This window comes from Polypterus senegalus, chromosome 11 (genome assembly GCF_016835505.1).
Source record: "Polypterus senegalus isolate Bchr_013 chromosome 11, ASM1683550v1, whole genome shotgun sequence".
Taxonomy (NCBI): Eukaryota; Metazoa; Chordata; class Cladistia; order Polypteriformes; family Polypteridae; genus Polypterus; species Polypterus senegalus.
Genome location: NC_053164.1, coordinates 116839214 through 116854976, shown reverse-complemented (window position 1 = coordinate 116854976; position 15763 = coordinate 116839214). Strand labels below are relative to the sequence as shown.

The 15763-nt window shown below is 33.7% G+C and overlaps 1 protein-coding gene across 5 annotated transcripts in view; it reads left to right on the top strand.

The window, feature by feature from the left end:
- dmtn (dematin actin binding protein) overlaps nucleotides 1–15763 on the top strand; it is a 125555-nt gene that overhangs the window by 88332 nt on the left and 21460 nt on the right. For all 5 annotated transcript variants that reach the window (XM_039769567.1, XM_039769565.1, XM_039769568.1 and 2 more), the window contains 5 exons: nucleotides 2598–2747; nucleotides 7943–8070; nucleotides 8417–8522; nucleotides 10962–11026; nucleotides 13671–13719. In XM_039769567.1, the coding sequence (XP_039625501.1) occupies nucleotides 2598–2747; nucleotides 7943–8070; nucleotides 8417–8522; nucleotides 10962–11026; nucleotides 13671–13719 (498 nt within the window). The remainder of the gene's footprint in view (nucleotides 1–2597; nucleotides 2748–7942; nucleotides 8071–8416; nucleotides 8523–10961; nucleotides 11027–13670; nucleotides 13720–15763) is intronic.

Here is a 15763-nt window from a genome sequence, read left to right as displayed (position 1 = left end):
GTATCAAACTAATTCCACACTAGACAAAAGATGTAGATTTTATTTATAAATTTCTGCCATAATCATTTTGAAGGCATGTCTAGTGATGTGCCATTTGTATGTCTTTATCATTCAGTGGTATGAATTCAGCTCCAGTCTCCTCACTGACTCATCCTTCAAAAGAATTCTTTTCACTTTTGCCTGGCAAGCAACTTCAATATGCAGGTTGTAGGTAATAAGCCTCTGCAACCTCAGGGTTTGCAGAGCTTTAAGCAGTTTTTATGAAAAGAGTCACACTGAAAAAAATTCACATTTCACATTGTGCACTTGCCATTTGCTGTGTAAATGACAGTCTTGTTTTATAGAGTCAGGGGTCAGCATGCATTAAAAAAATGTTATTAACTTTTTCTTCAGACCCCCTTATTCCTTTACAAGGCCTGAGGGGTCTAGGCAACATCAGTAAGAACTGTGTAGCCATTCTTGTATAAAACATCTGTCTATTGCAAGATGCACTCATCCACTCAATCACACACTAGCACTTATTCATATTTTCTAAAAACAATATCTGTTTCCATTTATCCTAACCTACTTGTTGTAGCAGTGGGTTAATTACTCTGAGTGTATAAATATGGGAAAGAGAAAAAAGCTCTGCATATTGATGTTTTTTTGCTTTCAGGCAGCAGGGCTAGCAGCCATAATTCTAGCCAGAAAAAGATATAGCCTGTATTAGGAAAAAGAATTAACAAATGTGGTTATATTTTTACTTAACCTCAGTACTTTCTTTCATGGTACCATAAATATGTGACATTTTTGCTTTCACTATAGTGAGAAAAGTATAACCTCCGTTCAACTTAAAATAATTAAGGTAATGATTCACACTTAATATTTTCAATCTGAACCAATATAATTCTTTTTATGTTATTGAACCCACAATTTTTAAGTTGAGGCAAATAATTTAGAATGATTAAGTGTAATTAACTTGTTTTATACTGAAGTAAATCTATTTTTTAAGTTGAGGCAAATCATTTAAAGTGATTGGGTGTAATTCACTTTTTTTATATTGAAGTAAATCTATTTTTTAAGTTGTTACAATTTAAAATAGTTTATTGGTCGTAACCAGTTTTTATGCAATTAGAAATATTATGAACATAACACATTCCAATGCTGCACTTTTTACATTTATTTAAAAATCTAGTGCAAATACACAAGCATTTTGCAGTGTAAATGTTAAATACCTGTATACAACAAAAAATTATTAAATGTTTCTACAGCTTTCTTAAAAGTATGTTTTATTACGAGTTCTTAACAGTTGAGAAACAGGATTACTTACCAGAAATCCTCCATTATAAAAGTCTGCTGCTTGGAATGACCAGACCTGTATATCCACATCCACTCTACTAGGGAAAGTGTTCTTCTTTTTTGGCAGTTGGAAAGCCAGCACGCTGGAAAGTTCAACCAGAAGAATATGCAAACGGCCCCTCCCACACAGCACATGAACAACCTAAAATATTAAGTTAACTGAAATAGGATTTTTATGTTTATTCCCTCCACCGTAACTTACTTTGGTACAAACAATTTTTTTTACTTTGATTGAGATCTGAAACCAAATATTTCAAGCTACAACACTAAATGACTAATCTTAAGTTGCTTGAAAGAGAAAATTTACATTGAATGAATCAATGTTATACTTTTTCAGTGTATTGTAGAGACTCAAGCAAAACTCATAAAGTGTTAAGAAGCAGGAGTTTATAGATGGATGGCCGGTAGAGCTTTGGGTTAAAACCTTGACTTGATTGTTGTCTTTGTGGAGTTTGCATGTTCTCTTACTGTATCCATGGGGGTTTCCTGTAGTTTTCTCCTGTTATCTTTCCAGTTATCATCAACTGACTATGACTTAGCAAGTGAGTGTGTTCCCAGTGGCTGGCAGAGGTTCTTTTCTTGTGTTCTCTGTTGCCAAGATAGATTCCTCCCCAGTAACCCTATACCAGAATAGCTAGGTTTGGAAAATAACATGAATTAATGTATTTAATAAATTACTATATTAATTTATAAAAATGTCTGTTTTTTTACCTGATATTGACTAAAAAGTTTAGCAATTGTTGATGTTGCTTTATTACTGATTTTTACTTACTTGTATTTCTTACTTATTACTTATTGTGTTGTTAAAGGCATGTACAATAATGCCTTTTAATTTTGATTGACTGAAAAGGCAAACAAAATTTAAATGCACATCCTGTAATTATGAGCGGGGTTCTATCAGCAACAACCTATGAAGCTCTTTATATTGTTGCCTGAAAACGTATAACCTCTAGGGAGTTTGATTTGACAGTTGATTTATTACTTCAGCTTAGCTTCTTGTATTGCCTATATGTTTTCTGCATTTAAATTCTACATTATAAGAGCATATGCACCCATTTGATACAGAGCAAGTGACATGTTCTTTGTCAATCTTTTCTATAACAACATTCTGGTCACCAGCAATTTAGAAATGTGCCTGACATAATCATTGTGCTAATATAAAATGATTTATTCTTTTATTTAAAAACAGCAGATCATTGCCAATGAGGGCATTGGAGATCAATCCATTTCAAATGTTGTTTTCACTTCTTTCTTTGTAGAATCTTCAGTATCAGTTCCACACAGCAAACACATAGAAGATATCATCATTGAGTCATCAAAATTTCCTGCAGCCCAGCCACCTGACCCCAACCAGCCCTCCAAGATTGAAACAGACTACTGGCCTTGCCCTCCCTCTCTTGCTGTCATGGGTATGAAGCTTTGTGCATTCAGAAACAAATCCTAAATCAATAATAATAATGGTTATCATTGTATTAAAAGGACTGTATAACTGTATATGTTACACAAATACATCTAGTAGTGCTGGGAGGTATACCGGTCGATACCGAAAACCGTTTTTTATTTTTGTTATGATATGGATTTTTCTTATACTGCAATACCAGTTTAAATTGCCTAAACAACATTCAGAATGTGGTGCAGCGGGAAACTGTTTAAGGGGGGACCTTTTTCACCGCTACACCGCTAAACACGCATGCAATGGAGTACATACAGTAGTGGAGATTTTGTGCAGTGAAAATGGACAGAGAACATTCCGAAAATGAAGCTGTAGCAGATGATAAAGTTGAACATGATGACACAGAAGAACTTTTGCCGAAAAAAAGGAGTGATGTCCGTTGCCTGGAGATACTTTGGTTTTAAAAGGTTGGATGTGGACCATTATGTTCAAATCTGTGAATACTTTTTCTATACTACTGGATAATACTGCAAGCCAAGTTGTACTTGTTTTATTTTTTTTCAATACTGTGTAATGTACCTGGGTACTATGTAATAGTGTGACGACATGTGCACTTTATTCTCGACATTTCCACTTTAATCTTGACACTTATGACGAGAATAAAGTCGAAATGTTGACTTTATTCTCGACATTTCTACTTTATTCTCACCATTTATGTTGAGATTAAAGTCAACAAGTTGACTTTATTCTCGTAATTTGTCATTAAAGTAGAACATTGTAAACTAAACTTCATCTTAAAATGAATATTTAATTTACTAGATTTTCTCAAACCCCATCATAAGTTATGTAGCACTTTAAATGCTTTGTGTTAAGTGTTCCCCAAGCCATGTTAATCACTACGTGCTTCTTAAACTGACTTCCTCTTGCACTAAGTGGAGGCACAGGCCACACACAGAATACATTAATTTCATGATATTCCTGCTCCCTGAACATCTAGAATGCTAAGATAAATACGTGATATAATTTTCATGATGAAATGCATTAAAGCATGTATTAATCATGTGGGGGCACGGTGGCATGGAGGTTGCACTGCTGCTTCGCAGTAAGGGGGTCTCGGGTGTACCCTGCCTTGAATTTGCATGTTTTTCTGGTGGGTTTACTCAGCGTGCTTCAGTTTCTTTTCTAAGTCATGTAGGATGTGGGGTTTTGTTATGCTATATTGACCCTGCTAGTGTATGTTTTGCTCGTATTCACCCTGTGATGTGCTGTCGTTTAGGATTTTCTCCTGCCTCGCACACAATGCTTGCTGGAATGGGCGCAACCCTGAATGGATGGCATAATTAAACATGTATAACAAAGATTTTTTTTTAATTCTGAACACTCTGTGGTCTAAGTTTATAACTAGATGCTTTTCGTGTGGTGATTGATTATGTGGAGAAAGAAAAAAGAAGGATAGGAACTGGGGGTTTGGTACGTCAGACAGAGACAGCATGCATGCAATAAAGAAAGCCTGCTCAGAAGAACATCCATAGAATTCTGTGTTCATCACGTGTCTCCGACCACCAGATCATGAACCCAACATTTACACAATATTTAAGTTAAACCTGTGCGATACATATTCATACATCCAGGTTTTTGGACCCTTGTTACATTTGCCATAAAGATTTCTACACAGAACGTACACCTGGGGACCCCTTACTGCGAGGAAGCAGCACTACTGCCACACTACCGTGCGTGCTTAATACCTGCTTTAATGCATTTCATCCTGAAAATTATATCACAGTGAATGTATTCTGTGTGGTGATCGCTGCCTGTGCCTCCTCTTAGTATAGAGGAAGTCAGTTTAAGAAGTGCGTAGTGATTAACAACTGGGTCAGGGAACACTTAACACAAAGCATTTAATGAGCTACATTAACTTATGATGGGGTTTGAGAAAATCTAGTAAATTAAACATTGATTTTAGGATGAAATTTAGTTTACAACATTCTACTTTAATTATTAAATAAACTATGAGATTAAAGTGGAAATGTCGAGAATAAAGTCAACATGTCGACTTTATTCTCAACATAAACTTTTTTTTTTCTTCCCTGTGTCCGTGTTTTTTTTTCTTCACTGTGGCCCTAATACGATTCCTTACGGCTATAGAACAAAAAGCATTGTAAATGCAAGTTGCAGTTTTATTATTTATGTATATAGCTTAGCTTCAAGCAAGGTCCATATTAATGCAATTTGCCTAAATGATGGTTCAGTTGGTAAAGATGTCATCACCAAGTTGCACTTTTTTTATTTTATTTTATTTTTATTTGGTGAATACTGTGTAATGCACTTGGGCTTGAAGTCTTGAAGTAATAGTATTATTACTGGAAGTTGCACAATTATTTATTTTATTGTTATTATTTATTAGTTTGAATATTATGCACTTTAATGATGGTAAAGCTGCTTAAAAAGTCACTTTAACATGACAGTGGACAGAGATTATTACCATTAACAGTAGTTAATCAGTAGTTGATTTACAAAAAATATTTACTATTTATTCCTTTTCTAAGACATGTTCAGTGCAATACAACTTTTGACAAACATCTCTGGATATTTTACTAAGTCTGAATGCCTCTTTGGATGGTTGAAAATATGTTGTCAACATTTTTGTTTAAGTTGTTTGCAAAATTTGTTCAATAAAAAGGTTCTATATTTTTACTGCAACTGTCATGCAATGTGATTGCTTCTCTTCATTAGTGCCACCCCCTTGAAAACTATCACTTTATGGGGCTATGCAAACCTGTATTAATACTTGTGTGCACATTTAAATGTTTTTTTGTACAAGGTACAATTCTCATGACAGTGGAATAGGTTATTCTTAGCCAGTCTACTGCAGTAATTGCAGTGGAAAATGTGGTTAACATCCACTCATGCATGGGAAAAAAATACCATTGAATACCGTGAAACCGGTATAATTTTGAAAAATACTGTGATATAGAATTTTGATTATACCGCCCAGCACTAACATCTAGGGTGACATTGCAAACTAACCATATGGTATAACTATGTAGTGGGAGAGGGTGCATATAGGGTAGAGTGGTCTTAAATTATATTCAGTATATGGTATTATGCATTAGCGTTGTAGGCCAGGAATGATGGAGTACATACCACAAAGACATTGACATACACAAGTGGCACAATGCTTTTGACGTTGAAACATATGATAGCTTTACTTAATGCTGGAATGGCATTCAAGGTGTTCCAGCTCAAGTTTAAAAGTTATAACAGGCAAATATTAAACCTAAAAAAAGAAACTTTTTTCAGTATAATCTAGTAGGATTTGCTTATGTTATCTAAATATTTTCAGAATAGAAGTTTAGAAGATGCTTAAAAAGATTTAAGTCATTTCACTAAAGGTTTCAAACACAACCCTGTGTCCAAAAAAGTTGTTATGTTGTGTAAAATGTATAGAAAGAGAGAGAATTAAATCATTTGCATATCATTTAAACCCATATTTAATTGAAAATAGAGCAAAGACAACATATCAAATGTTGAAACTGGACAATTTTATTGATTTTCGAAAAATATATACTCAATTTGAATTTGATGCCAACAACACCTTTCAAAAAAGTTGGGACAGGGGCGTGTTTATGTTCTGTTGCATCACATTAACAACACTCTGTAAACATTTGGGAATTGAGAAGACCATTTGCTGTGGTTCTGAAAGTAAAATGTTGTCCCTTGTTGTAAAATGTTGTCCCATTCTTGCCTGATACAGGATTTCAGCTGCTGAAAAGTTTGGAATCTCCTTTGTCGTATTTTTCGCTTCATAATGGAAGGCCAGCTTAGCAAGTGGACTCTATTATTATGGAGCCATGATGTTGTAATATGTGCATTGTTTTGTTGAAATAAGCAAGGCCATCCCTGAAAAAACATCATCTGGATGGCAGCATGACCCGTATATATATATATATATATATATATATATATATATATATATATATATATATATATACTGTATATACTGTATATATATATATATATCATTCAGCATTAACGGTGCCTTCCCAGATGTGCAAGCTACCCATGCCGTCTGTACTAATGCAGCCCCAAACCATCAAAGATACTGCCTTTTAAACTTTGTGCTAATAATAAGCTGTATGGCCCCTCTTATTTTAGCCACAGTTTTTCATTCAGTACAATCTGATGACCCAAAGATTATGGCCATTCAAGATATCACTGGATACTCTGAACCTTTTAATGATAATATGTAACCATATGATAAGATCCCCAAATTCTTTACAATTTTATATTGAGGAATGTTATCTTTAAATTGTTGCCCTCTTTGCCGACAGAGTCCTTCACAGAGTGGTGAACTCCTCCCCATTCTTACTTCTGAGAGATTACTCTTTTCTGGGATGCTCTTTTTTGTTGGCAATTAACCTAAATAGTTGTGAGATTTTACACTAGTTTTTTTCTTTGGCATTACACAACCTTTCCAGTCTTTTGTTGCTCCCTTGCAACTTTTTAAAAACGTGTTGCTGGCATTAAATTAAAGTGAGCATATTTTTTTCAGAAAACAATACAATTTCTCAGTTTCAACATTCCATATAGTGTCCTTATTATATATTGTTTAAATGATATGCAAATCATCGCATGTTGTTTTTATTTACATTTTGCAAAGCATTCCCACCTTTTTGGAAACAGGGTTACATGTGTTTACCTACTAACTGTATTTCATTTTAAGTCAGGCTTTTTTTCCATGAAGCCACCTGAAATGCTGAAATATATAATATCCAAGGCCTAAATAAAAGCTTCCAATATTAGCTCTTCCTGCACTCCACCTTTCCACTCCCCAATGTAAGATGTAAGACAAACATGAACACTATTGAATACAATTGTATACTGTAAGCTCAAACACAGAAAGTACAGTATATACTGTATGTTTACAATAATTTAAGATTATAAAGCCCAGTACCTCCAATAGAAATACACAAATCACTAAATGCAAAACGCTTCAGAAAAACTGTCCTTATAAGATCATTAATATCAATATACATTATGTAATCTTTACTGACTCTTCATTGGATAGAATGAATGTTTAAGTAAATTCATCTACTTTGCACTTAGGCAAAAAGTATATTTACAGTGACTAATTATTTTCTTATTTTTAGTGTTTATTACAGAAATCCTTGCCTTTGACAATGCTGTTTTTTTACATTTTTTTTAAAACAGAAAGTGAATGGAAGAAACGCACATCATCTCAGAGAACCGGCAAAGAAGAGGATGATGAGTATGATGACAGTGATCTCACAGAAGAGATGAAACAACTCCGGCATTTACAGAGAAAGGAACTTAACAAGGTGGGAGCCCTCAAGCCATCATGTAGATTTATAGTTGCAGAAATAAAAATGCCATCCAAATGAGTAGTAATTAGACTGCTACTATCTTTCAAATCCTCCTTGTGTCTTATGCCAGTTTGCATCAGTGTATGCTAAAATGCTTGTGCTACAGTTGTTAAGCACAATGAGGCTGCGACTTTTACAGCTAAATAAAAGTAAAGTATCAGAGCAAAAAAGTGACCACAGTTCACAAAAACATAATAAAAATATTTGTTAAGACAAGTAATAACAACTAGTGTTACACACATTTTTAAACCAGATTAAATGAAAACTTTTCTTCATGTATCTGTCTTTTAAATTTTTGCAGATCCAATCTAACCTTGGAAAATTAATACTAAAGGAAGAAATTGAGAAGTCATTACCCATCCGACGAAAAACACGGTCACTTCCTGACCGAACACTTTTGCATTCAGGTAGCGTAAGACTTTAAAGCAAATGTGAACATGCCTACACCTTGAACTCTATAGCTGACTTGTGCCATAGTTTGAAGAGCATCATACAATCAAACTTTTAAGTCAGGTTTGAGGAGGAGGTGTGTATAGAATGCATAGTAGAATTTTCCTTGTAACAAAGATTGCCCACTAATTGAGAGAGTATGAGGAAAAAGAGAGGGATGCTTTTTACCAGGAAATGCAGACTTTCTAATAGCTGGCTTGGGTCAAAAAGGACATTGTACTGTTTTGGTGTGTCACAGATCATTATGTGTGGACCAAGGCCTGAAAGTTAGTTCAGAATGGGTTCTAGCTGTTTATTACAGAGGCTTTTTGTTATTGTTAGTTTGGCAATTAACTGCAAGAATGATAAATGACATATTCATAGATCTTGCTGAACTCACTACATGCATTAAATGAATGGAGCAGGAAGTAGTATTGAATTCTATGTTTCATTGTGGGTTGGATGTACTGTACAAACAGCATATAGATCCCATTATTCTCCCATAGCTCTAAGGAATGCAGTTAGATATAGGCTGCATCTCCTGGAATTCAATGAATTAAGTAAGAAAATAGGAAATCATAAAACTATGTCCTACAGAGAAGTTAGGTCATACTGTATATTATCATTTGCACTTAACACATTAAGTATGAACTGATCATCTTCAAAAGCAAATTAGAAACAAAACAAAACCTGAACAAGCTACTTAATGAGCGAATGCCCCTTTGAGGACTAGTGTCATAACATTAAGGTAGAGCATTTAATGGCAAAGTACAGGTGCATTCACAGAAAATTTGCGCTATAATATATTAAAAGAATAATTGTTTAAGCAACAATGTTAATTATACACAGGAGCATCTCTCTAATTTAGTAAGTGGTTGTATTCTAGACTAATTTGGTGTTTCTAATTTGACCTTATATAAATAAGAGTGTGTGTTGAAATACACTGCAGTGGACTTGTCTCCGATACAGGACTAGTTCCTGTTCATCCCTTAACCAAACAGTTGGGTGAAGCACAAAGGTATGGAATTGTTTTAAATTTAGACAGTTAATTTTAAATGTAGTATCTTTATGAATATTATTATAATACAGCTGTCACAATCAAGTAACCAGATTAATCTGTATAATCTTGGATTGAGCATTAAAAATTTTTTTGAAAAAGGCTGCATTAGTGCATTTAACATTAAACAGAATTTAGATTTTACATTAAAGCAGACTAAGACTGCCTTTTGGTGCACATGAAAGAAAAAAATACATTTTCATATTTTATGATACTGTTTCATGAAAACTTTTTATATTATATTTAATTTACTCTAGAAATGTTGACAAAAATTGTGCCTTGTGATTAGCATGTACATTATCAGGATTATAAATTTTCATATAAAGAATCATTTATAAAGATTTTGAGAATATGGATTTTGAAATTGGCTTCCAGTTAAATTCAAAGTTAGTGCAAAGTTTTATGAAATAAAGGTTTGCGGATATAAATCCTGGATCTATCAGTCTGTGGACTTTGCTGCAACAGGTTCAATGAACAGAAAGATTAACGTATAACAGTTTGAACAACCTTATCATTAATGTAGTCATTTTAGTTCAACATAAACTGATCAAATGCAATAATGTAAACACTAAAATGTTAACACAGACACCTCAAAACTAAAAGTGACTAAAAGTCATATGCAGCACAAGGTGTAGAGGTGTATTCTTTAAGTTGGTTGACAGTGATCGCCTTGTCATTTTTTATTTGTTTTGTACTGGAAGGGGAGTAGTGAGGAGGGAATGAATTTGTCATTAGTCGTTTTTTGACTAGTTACTTCTTCTGCACTGGGTATAGGAACAGAAATTGTCATTATATAATGTTTTTTTTTGTCCACCTAGTCTCAACAAATTACTAATGATGCCAACATGCATGACAATATTTCTGTCCTCCACCCAATCAATTCAATCAATCTTTTTTGCATATTACTCTTCAGTAAGTGCTTACTCAGAGCTGTGTACAAGGCATTCAGCTATAACATAATGTAATGGAATTTTAGCTGTCAATCTGTTATTACATCAGCACAACAGGACTATAGGATAGTCTATATGAGACAGCAAATTATGTTGACTTGCTGAGGTTGTCAGCATCTCTAGTTTTTAACTACAGGCAAAATGTTACCATAAAAAACACTGTTAATTCCTTGAGCCCACATACAGAACATATACTGGCACTCTTGCATATTAGGAACACTACTTTGGTTGTGAGTATACCTTGAAAATGGTTGTTTTTTTCATTAAAAACCTTTGGTTCCCCATTAAACTTCTTATGTAAACAGTTAGACAGACCTGTTGAATAAGCATTGTGGTCTATGTTACAACAATTTTGATTTAGCTTCAATATGGTATGTGTGGTTTAAGTATTTTTCATTATTTCCGCACAGCTTCATCTTCAAGCACTACCAAATCTACCTCTCTCCCAGCCTATGGCAGAAGCAGCCTCAACAGGGTATGTAATTATGGCCCTTTTTTGAGGATTAATTCATTAATTTGTTTTTTTTTTGATGAACATCTTGTTAGTTTTCTCATTTTTTTAACTCTGTTACGTGAAATTCATGTATACACAAAAGTACAGTTAAAGTCTTCAGTTAAAGTTAAGTCTTCAGTTAAAACTCATCTTTTTAATCATGCCTTCTCTATGTAAACATTGTACTGTATTGTTTGTCGGTTGCTGTGTATAATGTACGGTGTCCTTGAGTGTTTGAAAGGCGCCTATAAATAAAATGTATTATTATTATTATTATTATTATTAAATCTGTTTAGCACAACAAGAGAGCTAATTATCATTAATAGTATATAATATCTAGCTCAGTATAAATAATGTATGAAATGTATGAAAATTTAAGAGACAAAAAGCCTAGTAAAATTTTGTGAATCTTTAAGTATAGTTAAAGTTTTAAATTTAATTAAAAGTTTCGTAATGCTTGCTTTAAGATGCAGTGTTAACAGCCAATAAGATAGGTCACCATGCAGAATTCCGCAGTAGCTTTCTAGTTACTGTTACCTACAACAGGGCTTTTCTAGAAAATGTGCTAATATTGTGGCTATAGTACTATAGATAGTCGGCCCAATTCAGACAGATCAGAGGGTAATCTGATTATTCAAATTGGTTCAGGTTAAAATAGCAGCAGAAGTATTTTTATTTTTTATCTATCTTAAGAAAGATTGTTGAAGCTATAACAAGCGTATAATGAAGGGTTAGGTTTAGACATAACCCTTGGCCTAACCCTTGGCCTCCAAAGTACAGAAATCGCCCCCTCTAACTACCCACCAACTGCCTGGTCCTTTCAGTGGCAAATTTCATATTGGGATAGACAAAAGGTAAGGGAGTAGGTGACATTAGGAGAGTTTTGAATAGTGAGTGTTCTTGTAACAATCACTGTTCAGACCTTTTTCAAATTGAAGGAGTAGGTGTAGAGGCAGGGTTGTTAAGGAATACTTAGTATACATGAGAAGACTGTATATACAAAAATATGCCCTAGCATATTTATGAAATGATATATTGTTCTACTGATGAATCAAGTTTCAAAGTGGTTTCATGTGTAAGCCGTTTGCAAAAAGTGTAAAAACATGAGTAAGTGAAGCCTTTTAAGTGAGTTTTTTGACATAATCAAACAATTGAAACTTCTGTATCATGTGTATAATTTCTAGAATGAGATGGTTTCCTTGTCTAGTACAATTTAAGGATAAGACCTCAGCAAGTAGATTGGTGCACATTTTTCAAAACCTTTTGTCACAAAAGTTTGCAAAAGTTTAAAATTTTGCCAGAATGGTTCTTATAAAGGGGAAGATCTACACAGACATTCTCTCAGATCATTATGTTAGAGAATTCCTTCAGGATGCAGAGCTTAGCAAGTGGTTAATTGGCATGAAATGAACTAGATAATATTATTTTGCCTTCACATATTTACAATGTTATTTACTATCGAACACAGTAATGGGTCTGACACTGATGCGGCTATAGCCTTTCAACTTTCACTATGTTTGTGTCATGCCCACTGCGCTCATTATTGTCATAATTAGAATACAAGTAAGGGAGCAGTTACCACAGAAAAAATAAAAATTAATGGCATTAAAATAACTGCACCCAGAATTACTATTTAATTATGTTGTTTTGTACTGTATTGTAATAATGTAGGATTTGAAAAAGTCAAAGGAGCGAATACTTTTTCTATTGACTGTATATACTGTACATAACAAGTAGCTAGCTGTCAGCCCATCCGCCCACTCTTTTTTGCTACTGTGAGCAATGAACTGTCAGAGTTATATGAATAGATTCATTTTTCTGTTCAAATACATGTGTGGCTGACTCTACCTTAGAGTAGAGAAAGAGAAAAAATCATGAATATTTAACACTTCAAGTTTCAGGATCCTCATATGGTTGAAAAGACAGGATGTTTTCCTCTTTCTTGCTACCAAATGTATCATTTCAGTTTAGCTTCCAAAATATTTTCTGTCCCCTTGGTTAAATTTTAGTTTCTCCAACTTAATGAACTTATGTACAATGCAACAGACAGTCCCCCAGTGAATGGTACTATACTTTGCTGCTGTATCTTTATAGGTCTTGGGACATTTTGAAGTTCTAGTGACACAATGATAAATGGTGTATATGTTATCTAACTTCTTAGTGTTTTGTTTTTCCACAAAAATAACATATCTGAATTTCTGAAACATTGAAGGGTCTAAATGATTTAGTGTATGCAGAAACATATTACTTTCAATCTATATTTCTAAACATATTTTAAAGTTTATAAACAGTTTGAGGATATAAAGGAAATAAAAATTAAGTATGTCGTTTAAATGACATTACTGATTCACTTAGCAGATAAAATGGTAAGTACTATAAAATAAATTTGGGTGTGTTTATGTTCTTCATTTTGACATTTTGAAAGTCTAAACTCTAACTGAACTGAACACTTACACCTGATGTATTATGAATATTTTTTCATTTTTAAATTGGGTGTGTGATGTGTGTTATGTGCCCATGAAATATGATCTAAATGAATTTGTGACTTTTTTGAAAGAAAAATTTTAGAAATTACCTGTCAGATGCTACTCTGCCTCATGTTAATAAGTTTCTGCTTCTTGTCTAGCTACAGTCTGCTGAATTCTCATCTCCTGAATCTGAGAAAGTCAGTCCAGGTATGAAGTTGTGAATTATTTTGTTTTGATTTTATTATACTAACTTTTTTGTGCACCCTGCATGTGTGTTCAAATGATGTTTAGTGTATTTTGAATGTTTCTTTTTTATTAAATGGACAAAACTAAGAAGAGTTTATGTTGATCAGCTCTACAGTAACCTTTCTAAGAGCTTGTATTTTAGTATATTTTATTATATTTTAGCATACCTTCAGGATGGTGCAAATCAGCATCATGCTTGTTTGGATCGAAAGCTGCATCAAAAGAACACCACACCATACTATTCTCAAGCCCACTTAATCTAACTGATGGTCACAGCATAAGCCCAGGGCAGAAAACGGGCCTGATTATCACTTCAGTCCATCACAAGGTCTGCCCATGCACATGCCTGCAGGTTCTACTTTGGACTAACCACTTTACCTAACTGCATATGTTAGTGGATTTCTGAGGAAAACTGTCGAAAACTAAATAAAAACCATTTAGATAATATTGGAAAATAAGCAGACATGAGATCTGAGCCATTGACACTTGTAAGGTAGCATTTCACCACCCCATTAAAAGACTATTACAATCAAATTTTACAGTTCAGAAATGTTTGGTATAGCAAAAAATTACAATTTATGGTAATACTTTAGGTACTACAAAATGCATCTATTACACATGTATTCTTATAACACCTTAACAAAAGCTTCTTTTGGTGATAATACATTTATAAAGTATTAGTAAAGTTGTTACTCATCTGTGGAATTTGGCCTACTAAAATAACTTTGTGACTTAAGTGACACATATGTCCCTTGATATTGCATACTTCATTATAATACCTGAGAATATTTAATTTTCTTAAGTAATGTTTCCAGTATATCAAATGCCACACTGCACAGAGATGAATAACCATTTACTGATGCTTTATAAACATAATTAAGACTAAAGGAACCCTTTGTTAAGGTCTTATTGCATTAGAGTAAATAAGTAATAGATGCATTTTTGTGGTACCTAAACTAAAGAGTTACCCTATTTATTTATTTACCATTTATAGAGAATTTCAATGTTTTCCTGATACTACATACATTCAAAACCAAACAAATTAGGCAATGTAAACCAAAATTAATAATATAAATGGAATTTTTTTAATCTTTCCATAGCATCTTGAAGTGAAATTAACTTTTAAAGTTAAAGGCATTTTGAATCAAATGTCTAGCCTGACCTTGATCCCAAACTATTTTGTCAACATGAATTTTTTTTTAAAGAAACTAGGGGGCTCTGCCCCCTGCTCCCTTTGCTCGCCAACCCCTGTGCGGGCCCTACACGCTAGTCATTTCCCGGATCTGCTGCTTGTGACAAATCGTGCTATGCTTTTGGATAAACACGAATATAAACTCTGTCTATGATATCTCCGTCACATGTAGGTTTATTATATATGCGAACGTGATCTTTAGGATTCATATAAAAATCCAAGAAAACTTCTTTGTCCATGTTTTTCAGATTAATTTCATGTAAAGTGCGATACATTTGGACGTATGTATTTGTATCCATTCTTGGCTGTAGAATTTCTAATACATCCGATCGTTTAACTCTTTCAATTCTATGTTGCATCGTTTCTCCATGATCATAAATATAAACCTGAATGAGTTGTAGTTTCTTTGAAATTAAACTTGTACTAGCTCTGTCATATCACCTACCGTATGCCCATATATTCAATCTCGTTTCACTGTTATGCTATTTCACTGAGTAATCATTTCTGTTTGTTAGCGCTAATGCAAGCTTTACTATCAGTTTTTTGAGACTTTCGAATTTTAGTACTTTCATAATCTCTAACCTGCTCTGCATGTGAATTGCACCATTGTTTTTTAACCTCTTTATGATGTTCTACTTTGTCTTCTACTCTTTGTCTTTTCTTCTTCTATTGTTTGTATTTTACTTCCGCCCCCGCTTGGACCTGTTATGTTTTTAATTCATCTCTTGGCACAAAGTCTTGTCTTGAGGGACATGAAATTATCTCTCTGGAAATGTCTCGTCTCATCTCTCTGAAAAAGTCTTGTCTCTTCCC